The following is an 18,074-nucleotide window of genomic DNA, read 5'->3' as shown; positions in this document are numbered from 1 at the left end:
GTTATGTAGGTTATAGCTATGTATTATCTGTGAACATAGTTTTATAGTGTCTAGTTATGTATTATCTGTGTACACAAGCTTGTACATATGACTACTTTAGTTATTTCTTGTACATAGTGCAAATAAACTTTTTCTAAACAGTACTTGAGGCGAGATTTGCTCACTTTCCTGGGAGGCCATGCATTCCACCGCTATTGGTCGCGCCGTTTTGTTTGGGTGCAGAACGGCCAAGTTAATCTAGCCTTTAGTCCAGAGTGGTGCTAAACACGCATTTCAGATCAACCTTTAGGTTCCCGTTTCAATGCCCTTTTGCTGTATTGTGTGTAATGTTCTTGATATTCGCACCTATGTAGTATCTGTTTAATAGCGTGTACTGATGTATTATCTGTGTACATATAGCATTGTACATATGTTTACTTTATTGATCATTTTCTGTAAATAGTGTTAAATCAACTTTTTCTAAACAGTGTGCGTGACACCACCCCGCTTTCGAAATTGGCCCAGGTATACGGCAGTAAGGGCTTGCACGGCGTTGCATATTGTGTAAAAACGAGAGGTGCACTAATGCTAAAGCTTCACGGACAACCGCGGGACCACCTGCGCTCGTCTGCATGATGAGAAAGTGATTAACTGAAAGACAAGAAGCCTGTGGGGACGGACCATATTGCGAAGTTATATTCTAAGGCACTACACTCGTCAGTTATCTGAACCATTAACGGTTCTTAACCAGTCTATTACCTGTCTTGAAGTTCCGACTGATTATCTTATAGCAAAAGTTCTCCCTAGATATGGCGACCGTTCTCCCTACATAGGGCGATAGATAGGGCGACCGTTAGTTCTTCCTAGACAGGGCGACCGTTTACTTGTTTCTAGCTACAGGCCTGTCTTCATTCCTACATCTTGCTGCAGATTACCTGAACACGTGGTTGCCACTTATATCAACTATTTTTTTGTCTCATTGGATAGCAATGTCTGCCACCAACATGGTTTTCGTAAACCATGTTGCAACCGCAACAATTTCGCAGCTTGTGCATGATTTTTCGGGGGCTTTGCATGCGTCGGGATAAGGTGACGTTTGTTTTTTCTGTACTTTTTGTAAGGTTATCGATAAGGTTCACTGTAGGAAGCTATTGTATGAACTACAACGTATAGGGTTGCCAAAGTCAATCTTTAAGGGATAAGTACGTATCTGGCTGCTAAAGAACAAGTTGTCGTCATACAGAACTACGAGTCAAACGTGTTTCGTGTCACCTCGGGTCTTCCACTGGGGCGCGTATTGGGTCCGCTGTCATTTCTGATTTACGTGAATGACTTAGTCGGAGTTATGTCTGACGATATGAGCATTACATTATTCGAGGACTATTGTGTAGTGTTCAAAGATGTAGCAACCTGGCATTCGATCAAAATGCACTACAGACTGCACCAGGGTGAGATGTGGCATTAAATTCCGAGAAATCTGCCCTTTTACTCAGCACGCGGAAGAAAAAAATGATCCCTCGAGTTTCCCCACATTCTTCATGATTGTCTAGTTGAACAGGTGGATCAATATTGCCACAACCTTGACACGACTAAAAGCCACTCGGTGCAATTCCATGCTAGGCATGTTGGGTTGCTCATTGAAGAAGACAACGACGAACGTGCCAGAATAGCTCCATAAAAGATCTATAGCGTCGACCGAAGTCTTTTTGTGGTTTTGTCTGTGACAATATAAATTAAAACTAACGTGCTACACTTAGCTGACTCGGACAACACAAATGTCAGGTATTTTTACTAAAGCGCTTCGAAAGCTGTGGTTCTCAAAAAGAAAGATGAAAAAAAAAACGTCCCTCCAGCACAGAAATTCTTGCTTATAATGTCTTTCTTCGGTCTAGGTTATCTAGGTTACCTGGTTTTAAACCATACACATCAAGAAGAACGCGAAATAAACACGATCACTGGTTAACATCCGTATTTTCACGAACTAATGCCTATAAGGAGTTTTTTTTTTCCTAGTAGTGACAAAGTGGAATGAATTACCACGGGATATTTTCGCTTCCAGTGACATTGCGTAAAAGCGTGAGGAAAGCGTGCGGATTGCTGAGGACGGCAGCTCGATGGCTGAGTTTCGGAAAGATTTTGCCTCGTTTCTTTAACCTTGCGGATGGAATAAAGAGTTCCTTGCACAGAAAAATCGTCCCGAGCCACTACTGTCCACCTATGAGTGGCTCTGGAAATTGGCGTTTTGCGTCGCCTTAAATGGTGACATGAATGAGGTCAATGTGCAGCGGCAGGGGGACGCACATCTCATTCATGACCTGTGCATTGACGTAAAAGCATTCAGGACAAAATAGCATTTATGTTTTTACACAAGCCGGTGCAATATCAAAAGTGGGAGTATATCCGCTGCTGTTCAGGGATTAGTGCGGAGCCTAATACGGCATTTCCTTCCCAATTTGCGACAAGAATCTTCGGCGATGTGCACCCACAATTTTGCGAGCGATTCTCTGACCTTGATACCAGGAAGGAAGAACTACAAATGGTCAAAAAATCCATTTAGCTGCGATTTGTATGCACTGCGCGGCCGGGTTCCTTTCAATTGGAAGTACTGGAACTGCAGCCCAACGTCTTGAAGTACAAGTACAAATAATCAATTTCTATAAATTACTAAGCTCTGAACACTTACGAAACATAGGGCAATTTCCCGGCAGATACGTGTAAATTTTAGGCACTACCTACCTACGTAAGGAAACTTTCTCTAGAACCAAAAATGGGAAGTCAAGATACAGGGTAAAATTATCTAACGAAAACCTGAGTAATCTTATTAGCATTACCTCATCATGCTTGCCACCTCAGTTCACTGAAATAATACAGTCGTAGCTTCAGGCCCACCACTCCCATCAGTTCCTGTCCTGCGTCTTCGAAACGGGACGCCATTCCCGTGCATTCAAATACCGTATACTCTGCTTACTGCCTTCGCGGCATTTTGCTCTCGTCACATGCTTCACCGTTGGTACATTTGTTAATTACTACGGAGTCCCACCGTGCCTCACACACCGCGAGACTGCGTCGCACTTACACGCGTAAGAACTGGGACAACAATAATCCCTGATGTGAGCTATCGATGGCGACAAATTGCGGAGCGGTCCGGCAGCTGATCCGCCACAAGGCAGATAAGGGCCGCAGTGCTCCATATGTGGCCTTCAAACCACGCCACACTTAAAGTACATTTTGTCTTTGGCTGCACCAAAGACACCAGGCTTACAAGGACTGTCTCTCCGAGGAGCAGACGACGAGCTCTACAAAGCCTCCAAAGCTTTATATGTAGAAACGAGCTTTATAAATTCATTTAATGTCTAAACGTGGAGGCCATGTTAGTGTTTTCTTTCTTGCCTTCTTTTTCTTTTAATTTTTAATAAGGACGTTTCATCACTTACAATTTCCTGATCATTGCACCCCTTCTGTCAGCGTAATGTAGCAAACCTGTCGGCATCTTAACGTGGTGACCCTGCCCAGCTTCGACCACCTCTCGTGCACAGCTGGATCACACCAGTGTCAGTAATGCTTTTACTTACGGATTTCACACTCGTCCCTCGTCTTAGTTCCCTCCATGACGACCACGCTCGTGGACACGGCCTCCAGGTACTTCGTGATGACCACGCAGCTGTAGCTGCCGGCAAGCTCCGATTGCATCCGCCGGATCCACAGAGTGTTCGGCGGAACTGAGTACAGTTGGGGCAGGGGCACGGTGCCGTTCAGCACTACACCGTCCTTCATCCTGCACGCACCCACCCGGAGACGGCGGTTAACGGAAGGAGCTTTAGCTCAGGGTTAACTGATTGTTTGCTTTGAAACCGCAAATAGCATTCAACATTTCTGTTATGCAGTGCATGTACCTTCTATTTTCGGCGCATGTATTCACTTTATGTACCTTGCTTATCGTCTGTGTTTGAGTGCTTTGTGTACTGGGAAAGGGGATTGCCACTTAGTCAAGCATTTGGTGCCTTTTTGTCGGCCTCTTAGGCAGAGCTTCTTTGCATTTGAGAAATAAAGTTAAACTTTAGTGACTGCAGGGCTGAATTTTGATTTAGGGCCTTATAATTTTTGCCGTATATGCCGAAAATCGGTAAGCTTAAGAATAGAAGAACGAAGTTTACAAATCCCTAACTCGGCACCAAAAACACATATCCTAGTATTGTGAACTGCATCTGTTAGAGAATCTAAAGCGTACAAATTCGATATACTAATTTACATCTCAGACGAACTTGTTACAATGTCACAAAGGCCTAGCAAAAGTCCTACTTCTATATTAATGAGAGCGTTCAGAGCGGCGTATGATACATCAATTTTGACAACTTTATATGTATTATTAGGTTAAGTTTGCAGAACTGCGATATCGTTTTTTTATGGCTTAGTTACGGAGTTGTAACTTCATAATTCTGTTTTCTGAAATTTTGCAACATTCAACAATTTTTTTCAGGGATTAACAACCTAAATCACAGTGACAGTAAAACAGCGCGAAAAACACACGCGCCGTTTTACTGTCAGTATGAATCCCAAGCTAGCCCAGGTAGCCACCTTGCTAAATCACAAATCCTATTCCTACAGTCACTGGATTTTAACTTTTTTAATGCAACAAATCACGACCAAACTTGGTGCAGTAGTTGCCGAGAAAAACGATTTCTTCGTTCCTATGTACCAATAGATGGTTGCCTCCGAGCTGAAGCTTCCTGTTAAGTTTGGTTCCAAGGCCGTAGGCTTCACCAGTGACGCGAAGGCGTTTTGTGTTCATGTCTACGTGCAATTCCTGTGGAAGCGTCTATAAGGAAGCCATTATGAGCCCGGGCATTTTAAACGTATGAAAAACAAAGACAACTAGTGTGCTGAAGTGTCACATTTATCTGTGCACCACTCCGTCTAAAAATTATGACTTTCCAGTGAATAGAAATCCTCTTGACATAATGTTTCTAAATTAAACCAAAGAGCGCAAAGAAGCAGAATGTGCTGAACGGGCACTCTGCTGTTCAGCTCTGTCTCTGGTATTTCAAGTTCTTGATTCAGGCAAGGCATTTCCGCCAAGCCGAAGCCTTCAACTCTTGTAAACATTCTATAACTTCAAAGGTTATATGCGTATGTGCTTTCGTCGTGTGTGTGCGCGGGTGTGTGAACTGTGCGTCTATCTAAAGTCATAATTCAATTCGCAGTCTGCTCAATTAATGTTTGTAATCAATAAACTTTCCATTAATATTATGTAAACTATAGGCCCATATGATGCCTTGGTATTGTACTATATCGTTCACTGTAATTCATCTCTAGGCGGGCAGATTTGCAAATTTAATCGACATGCTGGCTTGTGGATAACTGTGCATTGACGCAGTCGCGAAACGACAAAAATTGATGGGGAGAGAGGCTGTTTATAAGATGAATATAAACAGTCTGTAGGCTGAAGGACATATCTTTATAGATGAAACACCGGAATAAAGCTTCGGTGACAAACTATTTTTTGTTTGGACCCCTTTGTATGCAAAATTCAGCTGGTTCTTGTGTGCGCAATTTCTGCCACGTGACATTTTACGTACCCTGGCATGCTTTAGGAGCCTTTAATATACGACAAAATAGAACTTCCCTGCCACAAACTCTTAATTGTGGCGTTTCGCAACACATCCAGAATTACAATGGACACATCTTCTAACAAGGGATGAATTAAAATGCTACAATTCCTTATCTCTCATGAATTACTCAATTAGGCATGCCAATTAAACCAATGATTGTTATGAAGGACAGCCGGTGGCAATAAAAAGTTCCGTTCGAGTTAATTTTGGGTATATACAGACGGCTCGAGGTAAACAATGTCTCCTCACAAAACAGAAGCGTGATTCCTGCGTCGATTGGTTCACTGTTCTTGGCGTCGCAAGCATCCTTGAACTAATCCGTGTTACAACTTCTGCTTCAACAACATCCGTACTGAACTTCGGCTTTTATAGAAAGAGTTATTGGCACTGCCATGAAAAACCTGGTTCCTACCACGTTACGCTGGATCCAGCCACTTTGGGTATGCAGTTGAGAAATGCCTCGTCATCTTGGGCCACGTTCACGCTGCTGGGGATCTCTTGCATCAGCTGATCAGCGGGCACCAGCGACCTATTGCGCAAGGTCGTAGTATTGCCCGCTTCCACCTCCTGTCTGTCTGCGTGTAACGGGTATTCGAATCGAAAAAAAAATTATCAGGGAAGCAGAAAGAGTAAATCCTGTCACTTTGAATCCATTGTTGATTCAAGATACGAACTGGCAACGGTTACCGCCACCAAGATTATCGCGTGCCAAAACCCGCACAGTATTGACGTCTCACTCAGTAAAAACAGGGTCCCAATCGCATCTTAAGCAACGTACGGCTATCTCGAAGTAACGGTATCCGATTTCGAAGGTCGTGCTTTCGCACACTGTAAAAGACGAAGGTGCGTCGTTGTTGCCATGTTATGGACACTTCCTACTGCATAAATGAAGGCGAAGTCTGCGCATTACCAGCCGTGGCCTTCGAGATCTTAGACCAAGTAGCCAGGGACCAGCTAGCCAAAGTCAGTCTTTGCTCTCAAACCTTACAGTGCTTCAAGCAATTTAAGCTCCAGGTTCTTTCAAGACGAGCGCAAATCGACATTGTCGCATTTTCTCTGGGTCTGGTGTGATTTAAGGATTCGAGGTCCAGAGACCGTTCAAGATGTTCAAGAAGCAAGATGTTCATATACGCTGGGTATAAGAACACAAGTATTGCCCATTCATGACATGACAGATAAAAAAAATTCGAAGAAGGCTCATCCACCGACATATCCGTGTTCCGTAGTGCATTTTCGCTCTTATATAGCCCATAAATAATCACTGCTGGACGCGACTTAATTATTATTCATTGTTCCCGCTCCCTCACCAACAAACTCTTGGTAGTCGAGGATGTTTTCCCGAGAAATTCGGATGGGAGTAGTTATGACCCCTGCTATCACCTGCAAGTGAAAGCACTTCACAAAGGGCTACGCCACCTATCCTCTATAGCTGTACAGCCCTGACACGAAACATCGATGTGTATGACCTGCGGTGAACTTTTTTGAAGACAAGGTCTTCTTTGGCGACCCGTCGTGGTTGCTTAGTGGCTATGGTGTTGGGCTGCTAAGCACGAGGTCGCGGAGTCAAATCCCGGCCACGGCGGCCGCGTTTCGATGGGGGCGAAATACGAAAACACCCGCGTACTTAGATTTAGGCGCACGTTAAAGAACCGCTAGTAAAGTGTCTTCGTCTTCCTACGATGATGATGACGATGATGCGTGGTTCTCACCCCCACCTCGGCGTCCGGGACGCACCGTCAGGGACGGTCTGCACAGGTTGCTCAATGGGTGAGTTAGGCTCGAAGGACGCAGACGCTGAGGTATCAACGAAGAAAGCTTGTATTTATAAAGATTCTACGAAGCTTGGTTGCAATGATACATTGGTTAGAGAGAGCTTACACAGGTTTGGACTATATAGGGCGACCCTATCTCGGCCGAGCCGATGGTGCTTAGCACCCGAAGTCAGTTCCACAACCACTCTGCCTGATCGGAGCGCTGCGGCCTCATTTTCTAGGCCCAACGCTCCGCCCAAAATGTTTGCTGACGAATCGCTGTTGGTTTGTTTTGTGACTGGACAATCAGTTAACCAATCCTTGGGTTCGTTAGGAATTCCATGCATGATTGGCCAGTCCGTCAACCAACCATTTTAGAACACTTTTTAGCACAGTTCACAGTGTAGTATCCTCACCCAAAGTATACAATATACAACAGCAAATGGGAGAGGGTTACGCTGCCCATATTTGTCTAAAGTTCCAAGAAACGGCATGCCAACGCAGCTGGTGCAACAAAGTAATAACAAGCAAAACACATGTACAAAACCTGGACGTGGCGATGTTAGCGTAGAGCTATGTGGGGAGCACTAAATAAAGCATAATGAGCCCAAGAAAGGCCGGAATAAAACATCGCACCTTTAAAAATGCGCGCGCCTTAAAAGCGGTAACGGAAGAGTTGCTTTACTCAACGAAATAAGTGGGCTAATCCCGGAGATTGTGCTGTCTAGAAATGTTGGCCGATCCCGAAGGAAGTGCCGTCTAAAAAGAAAGATAGCAAGGAAAAGACAAGTTAAGGGCTCTGAAAGCAGGTCAAGGTGGCGTAAGTGAAGTTAAGGCAACTCAACAGCGGTTGACATCGAAGAAAGAGAGGCAGTCTTCGGGGGATCCTCTCTATACCCTCTGTAACACCAAACATGGAAAAACATGGAACGACTAACTCCTGGTACACTAATGCTCCCCTGAAGACCTTGTTTTTTTTTCCCTGTTATTTCGTTTTTTGCGACTTGCCATAAGACATATGTACCGAAAAAATGCTCAGCGACAGTACATATGTGTGAGCTATTGCTCAGAAGGTCTCCTCCACAGTGACCCAGCGTAGGGTAGCAAACCGGATCTTCTCATCTGGTTAATCTCCCTGCCTTTCCCCTTTCTTCTGTCTCTCTCTCTCTCTCCACAGTGACCGCATGATGACCTTCACGTCAGTTCAAAAAGACATCCAGAGTGTACAAATCATTACTAGAAATTTCAGCGCGAAGCAGGGTTGGATCCATTTCTACGGGCTTTTTTTTAAGGACGTGCGAATATTGAAAACTTTCGAATAACCAATTAAACATTGTGCAATTCGATTCGGTCTTCGAATCGAATAGTCACTATTCGATTCGGAAACATAGGCCGTAAATCAAAATTCTGCTTCATGCCGTCGGTCGAATCCAGCTTTCTCTCTTGAGAACTCATTTCAAATTGATTCAGCGGCTGCGTGACGCGAGCGTTTCTGTGTTTTACGTGTATTTGAATACATATATTGGAGCTGACTTGGATGTAAATGCTACCTCTTCTTCTCCCCAGCCTTCCTTTCCTCTCCTCTCCCCCTCTCTCTCTCTCTATCATTTGCCACAACGAGACGATGCAGACACGTGATCCGGAACGCACAAAACCGTAAAACCGTATAATACCGATCTTGCATCACCACTGCGGTAGACGAGTAACCAAAAAGAGCGCGCTGTCAAACCGAGCACCGCTCTAGTCTACAGAGGGGAAGGTAGGTGGGTTCGATACCCACTGCCGTACGCGTCGTGGTCCAGGTTGGCCCGGGTGTAGGGAACGGGCAGGGTATGTGGTACATCCGGTAGCGTGTGCGTTGATTGCAGCAATTGAAATTAAGCCGCAGTATAAATGGCAGACTGGATCAGTCAGGACGAGTGTCCGCACGGAGATGATAAAAGAAGCATTCTCCTCTTCACTGTGGACACAAACGGCGCTACTATGAGCTCACATTAGATGTCTACAAAACGTCTTTGAAAGACAATAAAGAGATTGGGTTTATTTTTTCATAAATTAACATAAATGACGTTGTCCGACGGCCGGATTCGAACATAGATTCTGTAGCACAGTAAAACGATAACCTAACCATTAGGCCGCGGACGTTTTTGTTTTCTTTATTGCATTGAAATAAGACGTGGAGGTCTAAAAAGCTCTAGGCAAACAGGTACTTTATATTCGGACAAACCGAGGCCTACGGGACCACGCGGTATATCGAACAGATTTACAGCTTTGAGAATTTCCCACGTGCAAGAGACGCTTCACAGATCTCAATGTGTTTTTTTTTTTTTGGTTTGTTTTCTTGCTTTTTTTTTTTGCTCACAAGTAGTTGCCTTGCATGCTGCATCGCGCCGATACGTCGCACTCACGTGATGACGAGGTTGTCACGTGGGCGACATGAGTTAAAACCACACATAAACCTTCGGGGCTGCCATAGAGCAAATGCTGTTGAAATGTTAAATGACAAGTTAAATTAAAGCAGTAATAGTATTAGGAATCAATAATCATTAATAAAAAAAGCACACAAGAAAGGAAGAATATACAAATTTAACCGGACATTCGGTTGTACTCCACAAGAAACTAAATTATTGAACTGTGGGTCAAGCATTACCGTGGCTGAATCCCAGAGCGTATACAGGCTCTACACGAAAGAGTCAAAGTGAAACCATAAACCTTGATATCGCTGTCGTTAGGTTAGGTTAGGTTAGGCGAACACGGTCGTACACTGTAAGCGAGTGCGAGCGCTTACTATAGAATTTACCGTGATACCTGTATAAGTAACGGATGTATTTAACTCGTCAGTTTAGATTCGAAGATCGGCAATTGTGCTCGCCGCTATCGCTCCGCTCTGAGCGCTACTCGTTTCCCTGCGCACAAGTTCGCCCTACAAAGAGACAGATTCGTGACTCTGTATTGGCGCTGTCCGGCTCTTCGCCGTCACTCTATGCCTTCGTGAGAATATGCTACCCGCGATGCCTGAGACGAGTTCGAGACACCCGTTATTAGGATTCAATTAGGGGAGATACATTTATTGACTTGAGTGTACGCGTGTTTGCACTTTAAGCACTTACCTTGCGGGAATACCAGGTGGAAGTTCGCCATGAAGCCTCGAGACTCGGTTGAGTTGTCGGTTCGGAACGTGAGCCGCATGCGGTTCTCCGAGGTGACCAGCTCTACGTTCTCGCCTTTGTCCCCACACAGTCGGCCCAGAGATCGCCAACCTGAGGTTAGGGCCGAGAGAAACGGAGCTCGGAGGTGACTCGATGGTAGCGATAGTAGCTGAAAAACTCAGTGGCTCATTTTGAGATTATGTGTTTGGCAAGGCGGCAGGTACTGAAAGTGAACACTGTCGGTCTACTGGAGTGAATGGAATATATACTATCTCAAGGCAATCTTTTTTTTTTTTTACCCTAGAGCATAGCGTGTATCTTGCTTACTTTTTCGTGGTTCGCACCGCGCCCTAATTTAGAGCTTTGCCAAGAACTCTTCTGAAACTTCACAGTGAAAACGGCGTAACAAATGCGGACGAGCGAGATGACGACAATAGCGTGGGTATCATTTTTTCAGTCACCCATATTTGTCACGCTCTTTTATTGTGTATGTCAACCAACACGCCCAATAAAAGAACACGTTCCTAAGTATTGATTCGGCAAAGCAAATCATTAACTGAAACATTGGAGCTGCACCATTCAGCAACGGCGACAGCGAAAGCGGCGAATACAGAATTAGTGATACATTTGAGGCAGAGGCACAGGGGGTGCACATCTTTTGCAGAAGCCACGGTTAAGCACGCGACGCCAGCAAGTAGCCATAAGCTTGGCTTGAGGGTCCGCGCTGTCAGTGTTATGAAAAAAATAAAACAGCAAAAAAAAACATGCTGGTCTTAAACGTGTAAATATGGTGATGCAAGCTTGTGCTCCGGATGTTGGCCTGTCAAAGCCGCGTCTCATAGGACAATCTCGTACCAATAATTTAAGATCTCAGTGGTTTTGGTCTTATTTGCGACCAAGAACGAAGTGCTTTTAGTTGCATTATATGGGGGGAAATTACATTTTTCTATATTTTGTGTTCCTAAGATGTATTCTTACTCCTACTATGTATTCGCTTTCGTATTATATGCTGGATTTTACGGTATTATGCCATATTCCTTACATTTTCTTTCTTATGCGGCGGGAAACTTATTATTAGACCACGAAGGAAATCTAGGTCTCACGACGTCACCAATGAACACGACGGCTGACGTACCGTCCTGATGTTTGTCCATAACCTCGACGAAGTCGTAGTTGCAGTCAACGTCCGGTTCGAGCGAGAAGTCGACAAACCGAAGCGCCACCTTTGCCTCTCGCGGGGCCTCCAGATCGAGCAGGCAGTGGGCCGAGGCCGGGTACCTGTCGGGGTAGTCGGGCGTAGCCACGGTGCCATTCTCAAATCCTGACGTAACGGTGCAGCCTGTACAGAGACAGACGAGGACTGCAGTTTTTTTTTTTTTTTTTTAAGTTGGAGGTGTTCGCCTGGCGTGCTACGTACTCCACGTGCTGGTTGAAAGGTATGATACACACGGTGATCATACAAACACAAGGAGGGAAGATACACCCACGAACATGTATCCACACGCTAAAGCTATTCACAGAATCTCCTTTAGGAATTGCAGCGTTTAAAGGATACTAGAAACGCTCTCGCTTAGTGCGAAGTTCAGGTGGGATTTGTTCGCGAACCGAGGCTGTCCCGCAGTTTCAAGCTCGAATCAGGATATAAGGGCAGCCCAGCATTCAGTGATTGTCTAATTGAGGTGTAACGACTGCAGTAAAATAAAATATGCACGCAGCATCAACCGCCACTTTGTAGGAGAGGCACTGCAGTAAATAAAAACAAGATGCTAGGAAGGAAACAGGAATAAAGTATTTTTCAGTTTAAGTGTCTATTCTATATTCACTCTTACTTTAAACAGCCGGCATCAAGTAGACAGTCTACTCTGTTTTGTTCATTTTCGCAGGGTTATTTTGCGCAAAGGGGACAGTTTTACAGTAGCTTTAGCGGCCTGTCACCCTTCATTTTCCACATTTTCTGAGTGCCTGCGATTGTAGCGGATACAAATCGAAACACGTTTGATTGCTTAATCTGACAATATTAAATCGGTCCGCTGAAGAGACGATGACTTTAGAGTATGTCTCTTCTCCGCATGCACGGTTCCTTGCGTGACATGCAGGGTAGCCCACTTCTAGGGGACACACCTCGAAAGCAACTGAGCGAATATAACTTCAGCATTTCTTCCACTTCATGGTGTAAGTGCGCCTCACACGACGCCTAATGCAGATACTTATCAAAACGATCGAGTCTGCTGGCTTTCATGTCAAAAACTTAAGCTACTATGAGAGCTTGAATGCTAGTAAAGTGTCTCCACTGTCAGTGGACCACCCAGTACATGAATGAATAAAAACGCCAACATTTCATTTCTTTCGCCGCGTGAAGCCTATTTGGCGTACTCCGAGATGGTCTTCATCCTGCCACCTACCACCCCGCGTACGTATACATACGCAACTTTTAAACGTCCAGAACAAGACGAGAACTAAACGTACACATCTGCTCGCTAACGCAATGGCCGATCGTCATTTCCCGCGAGCTCTTTACCTCCTTCGTGGCTGACCTTGATGCCTCCGCTGTCACTTTCGTAGTCGAGCAAAAAGCCCCGGCTGCTGATCAGGTCGTCGGACTTAAAGTGGACCAGTACACTGCTGCTTGTTGAGCGGAGGGTCCGCTTTTGGGACTCCGTGCAGAATCGACCGAAAGATGGAGAGTCTTAAAAAAAGAGAGAGAGAAAGAAAATGTTGAAGAGGTCACTCCCGATCGCAATCAGAATATTCGCGTTTCAGCGTTACGGTTCTTTGTGACGCGAAGTTTGTGTATGTTTTTTTTTTCTTGTTTTTTTTTAGACCTGTGATGGGGCGCTATTGCGGCCATTGTCGAATTCCGCCACATTGTCGAATTCTGCAGCTAGTCCATGGCGGTGTTTCGGGCCAATCAGAGAGGTTGTAGCAGCCCTGCAGGCCAATCAGAATATACGAGATGGCGAATTCGAGAGTATGGCGCAATCTGACCACGTCTACCACCACCCTAGATGTGCACCCCAGATCTGCGACGTTTGTGAAGATTCTGGTGAATCGCAGAGTTTTATTCGCGGCTCATGACAGCAAGTGGGGGACAGTTTATGCCGAAGTGCGAAAGGTATCTTCCCAATTTTCTATTTTTTATGGCTTCTTGCACTGACATCATTTACACCTCCGACCTTTTTACGAACTAGGTGAGTAAAAAAATGCAGCACAGCATTTCCTTTCTTTTCATCTTCTTCTGCGGGTGATGCATTTCAATTGTGGAGTAGTGGTAGAACACCTTTGTCACAGCTGTGATAATAACGAAAATAACAAGATCTTTTCGTAGCATTAGCAAACCGTAAGAATCCCGTGATAGTGTTACGGAAACATGCTGAATGCTGTGGCCGGAAGCACCCTCGTAAGAATGCTGTCAAAACTACGCACATGCGTGCAAGATTCCGTGTCGAAAAATTACACGTGATCCTAAAGCTCCAATCACGTGTGCTTCTATGTGGCGTTTCGTTATGTGAGCTAATTTGGATTATTATACGAAAACGTGTGCAATTACTGAGGTTTGTACAGAAGGGCTACACTCCAGTACGAGTTCAGTATCAGAAATGGGCAGAAAAATAATTATCTTGTATCATAAGTATGCGAAACCCTACGCATTTTCGTGCATGCTCAGTCACACATATCATTATGCGAGATTATTGGATAAATATATTATTGAGAATATTCGTACGGACGGGCTCCATCACGGATTTCCTACCAAAAATACGTATATGCATCGAAATTTCCATGCATATAAATTCCATGCGGTCATAAAGCCCGAATCACGTGCACCTTACACAGAAGCACCAGATGATATCGGATCATCGGACGAAAACTTGAGCACCTTGTGCTTTCTTTGAAGCAGTAGTGGCGATGAAACGCAATATCCTTGTTTTCCATTCCAACGGAACCACGCGTGTCACACGCACCTTCGGAAGGGCCGTCGAAGATCTCGACGAAATCGAACGCGCACAAGTCGTCCGTCTCCAGAGCCAAATCTTCGAAGCGCATGACGATGACACGGCCGGGTGTGACGTTTATGAGCGTCCAGCAGCTGCTCTTGTGTGGGTATGGGAGCGGGTACCCAGGGCTCGTCACGTTGCCCTCTTCGCCCACCAGTGTATCGCCGCATTCTTCGGCGAAACCTGCATTGAAACACGCGCAAAGGTTGATTTTTTCTGCCACGTATAACGCGCAGGGTGTTGCCCCGATAAACAGCATCATTTTTTTACGTTCGCTCGTCTGCCGTGTAATGCAGAGTCATTGCCTGGCTGCCTTTATTTTCTTCCATGGTCTTCGAATGAGACGGTCTGTGTTATCCTAAAATGGGCCTCGCAGAGGTGGCCACGCGTACCGATTAAGTTGAACTGCGTTCTTCGCGCCACGTAACCAATACAATTCACTTGATTCTGCTTTATCGCGTTTTTCAGTGAAGTACGAAGTGTCAATCACTAAACCAAATACAGGGGAGGAAAGACAAGTCAGTTCTGTGGATTAATTCAAGTTGGAGGAAGTATCATGAAAGAGAAAAATTGTCATTCATGACACTCTTTCCTTTTAGGGGAGGATAGACTATGTACAAAGAACACACAACGCCCCTGCCTTGAATCCAGTGTGTGGTCGCAGCCCCAACTGGGGCCCCTGCCTTGAAAAATATATCAGTGCCTGCGGCCTTCTGCTGCTCAGCACTAAATTTTGCATTCGAATCCCAGCAAAGCGTGCTCTAACCTATATGTTCTAACGCTATTCAAAGAAAATTAAGGACGTACAGACCCACAAGGATGTTAACGCGTTCCGAACGCAGACGCTGCCAGGGTATTGCAGTGCAGCCTTAGTATTTTCTTTGGTTTCGCCGCAGTCGTGCACACAAAATTTATTCCAGATGTGGCCTCGGCCTCATGTTGTCGAAGAAGGAGGCAAAGGCGCGCCGCGTTGTCAACCTTTGAATAAAGATGTTTGCTGCACCACTACGAGGCATCACACCGACGCTTACTTCTGTGTTCATCCGAAATAGGTGACATCAAGTTAACAGATCCTAGTTTGTGATGCTCAATGGGAGTAACTTACCCGAGGGGTCAATGACCGCATGGAACTCCATGGAGAACCCCCTCTCCTCGTAGGACTCGTCCGACTTGAAGACTACCGTGACGGATGAGGAGTTGGTGGCGATGGTGTGGTTCTCGATGGAGCCGCACATCTTACCCACAGAGTCCTGGCTCGGGCCAATCAGGACATCGACGTTGTCGAACCTGAACGAGAGCTCTACGACATGGGCTTGGGGTGCCAGAGTCGACAAAAGTTGAGAAGGTGAGCGTGTGCTTGCTTTTGAATGCAATGCAATTATCTACCAATGTTATCCGTAAACAGCTAAGGTAGGCCTGAGTCGACGCTACAAAATTTTATGGTGGTACAGGGGGCTGGCCCTGGAAAATCAAAACAGCTTCGCGGCCCGTCTAAGTTAGCGGGATCAATGGTTGTCTATAAGCCTTCACTCCAGTAAGACCCACGTATTTCCACTTTGATTGATTGGTTGGTTCATTATCATTCATTCATTCATTCATTCATTCATTCATTCATTCAATGATTTCACAAAAGAAGCCGCGATCCCAGAAAGGAAATTGATCCGCATCCCAGAAACGAACCTGCGACTTCATTCGTAGACACTTAGTCACGACCGCCGCTACTTTCGCTTTCTTACTCTCAAGGTCACAGGCGCTGCACAGATGGTACGCCTAAATATTAGGACAAGAAATCTGACAAGGATTGTAAACATTTGCGGATACACAGCAGTCGCATACTGCGTTCTTCAAGATCAGAGAACCCCCATGATGCAGACGGTGACCGAAGGATGCGGATACATGCGGTACAACTGAAATAACGAACTGCTCAGTCATACATTGCAGGGTGCGAACTTTTGAGTCGTGGTCTGTAGCGGCAAACAACTACAATCTACATAATTTAATGGGCCAATTCAGTTTAACTTTATACTTTCCCTTAAGCATCCCTCTAAAGCTCAACGCCTTTTCCTTGACTGACGCCACACGTGCCACGTCATTCCTGCGACCAAGAGATGCACGGACTGACTACAGTCGTGCCAGGTAAACGACCAGCGAGAACGTCTCGCGAAAGTCGTACTTAAAGTCTATAAGGTCGTAGGAAAGTTGTCTCGGAAAGTTGTACCAGGGGAAAACGTACTCGCATTCGGGTGACTCCTCGATCAGAACACTGAGGAACCGCACCGTGATGTTGCCCTCGGTCGCGGTGATGACCCAACGGCACAACTGGTTCGAGTCGTAGGCCCTCGGGTAACCCGGAGAGTAGATCCTCGCCGGAAGCGGAAACGCCGTCAGGTTGCCTCCGCAGTCTGCACGATATAAGAGGGGAATGGAAAGTGGTTAACAAATTGCGTTATTACTGCAATGTCCGAAGTTATTCGCACACTCGAGGCGCGTTCGCGCCTTCCGTGCCGCCGCCGTCGTGCTGTCCTGGTATCGACTGCGCATGCACGCACCCTGCATGATGGACTGGAAAGTCTCCACACCGGATGCACAGTGGATTTGGCCACAAGAAAAAAAGTTGCAGTGGCTTAGCTCGGCTATGCCAGGATATACGTAGCGTTAGCAAAGGTTCAGCTGATTATTCTTAGCTTTCCTGGTTGTCTAGATTGTCAAGGATTAGCTTGATTGTCATGCTTACTGCTGCTCCAATGACACACACGCGGTATACGTATTATGTGGCACATGTATTCATTCCTCCTACGCTCAACCGCTAATTGCCAGGCAACTACTTCGGGATCCGATGAGTCAAGCTTCTCCGTTCTTCTGCGCTGTTGAGCAGCATTTGCGCTCTCCTTCTCCATGGCTATACCACACTGGCAAACGCCAGTCAGAAGCGCAGCGGCTCCAGGGCAGTGTCACAGACGGCGACTGCACCGCGAGCGCGCGCCGGCGCCAGTGCGTCTACCACGGCTACGACGTCACTCCTCTGGAATGCGCAGACCGGCGGCGGTGAGTCGCGCGCGGCAGCGGCGGAGTGCGCGAGAGGTGCCGACTCCGGTGGCTCCGGTGCGCTAGCCGTGTGACATCACTGATCCTTGCGCATGCGCAGCACGGCTCTTGATGTGCCGCGCGAAACGGGCTTGGCTAGGCCAGTGTAGATAAAGTGTACTAGAATATGGTCGTCTAGTACACTCTAGTGTAGCTAACGCTACAAAAATGTCGCAGCTTCGCAGGCGAAGCATCCGACCCTCCCCCTCCAATTCTCGCCTTCGTGTCTCGCGCGCGACAGAGGAAGTGCGCTTCCGCACCGCCTTTCTCCCTCGCGCGCCCGAGATTGGACCGCGATCGTCGGCTGACCCCCGCAAGCTTTCACTCGCACATGCAGCGTACGGCGCGCGGCGACGATGTTACCGTGTTAGGACTTTATATGGAACCTGCGATGGCAGAAATGCGCTTGGAGTTTCCGTGTGATTTCCGTCAATATAAAAGGTAATCAGCATACAAATCTTAATTATTCAATTAAGCATTTTGATTTCTCGTTGAAGAAATGGACGTCTC

At 46.0% G+C, this 18,074-nt stretch overlaps 1 protein-coding gene across 1 annotated transcript in view; it reads right to left on the bottom strand.

The window, feature by feature from the left end:
• LOC119454094 (uncharacterized) overlaps window positions 1-17,036 on the bottom strand; it is a 31,029-nt gene extending 13,993 nt beyond the window's left edge. The window contains 9 exon segments of the mRNA XM_049667911.1: window positions 3,552-3,754; window positions 6,001-6,163; window positions 10,450-10,599; window positions 11,624-11,827; window positions 13,007-13,174; window positions 14,448-14,663; window positions 15,586-15,767; window positions 16,714-16,882; window positions 17,030-17,036. Coding sequence (XP_049523868.1) covers window positions 3,552-3,754; window positions 6,001-6,163; window positions 10,450-10,599; window positions 11,624-11,827; window positions 13,007-13,174; window positions 14,448-14,663; window positions 15,586-15,767; window positions 16,714-16,882; window positions 17,030-17,036 — 1,462 coding nt within the window.
• Window positions 17,037-18,074: the final 1,038 nt, after the last annotated feature.

The sequence above is a fragment of the Dermacentor silvarum genome, chromosome 5 (assembly GCF_013339745.2).
Source record: "Dermacentor silvarum isolate Dsil-2018 chromosome 5, BIME_Dsil_1.4, whole genome shotgun sequence".
Classification (NCBI taxonomy): Eukaryota; Metazoa; Arthropoda; class Arachnida; order Ixodida; family Ixodidae; genus Dermacentor; species Dermacentor silvarum.
This window is presented reverse-complemented; position numbering and strand designations above follow the sequence as displayed.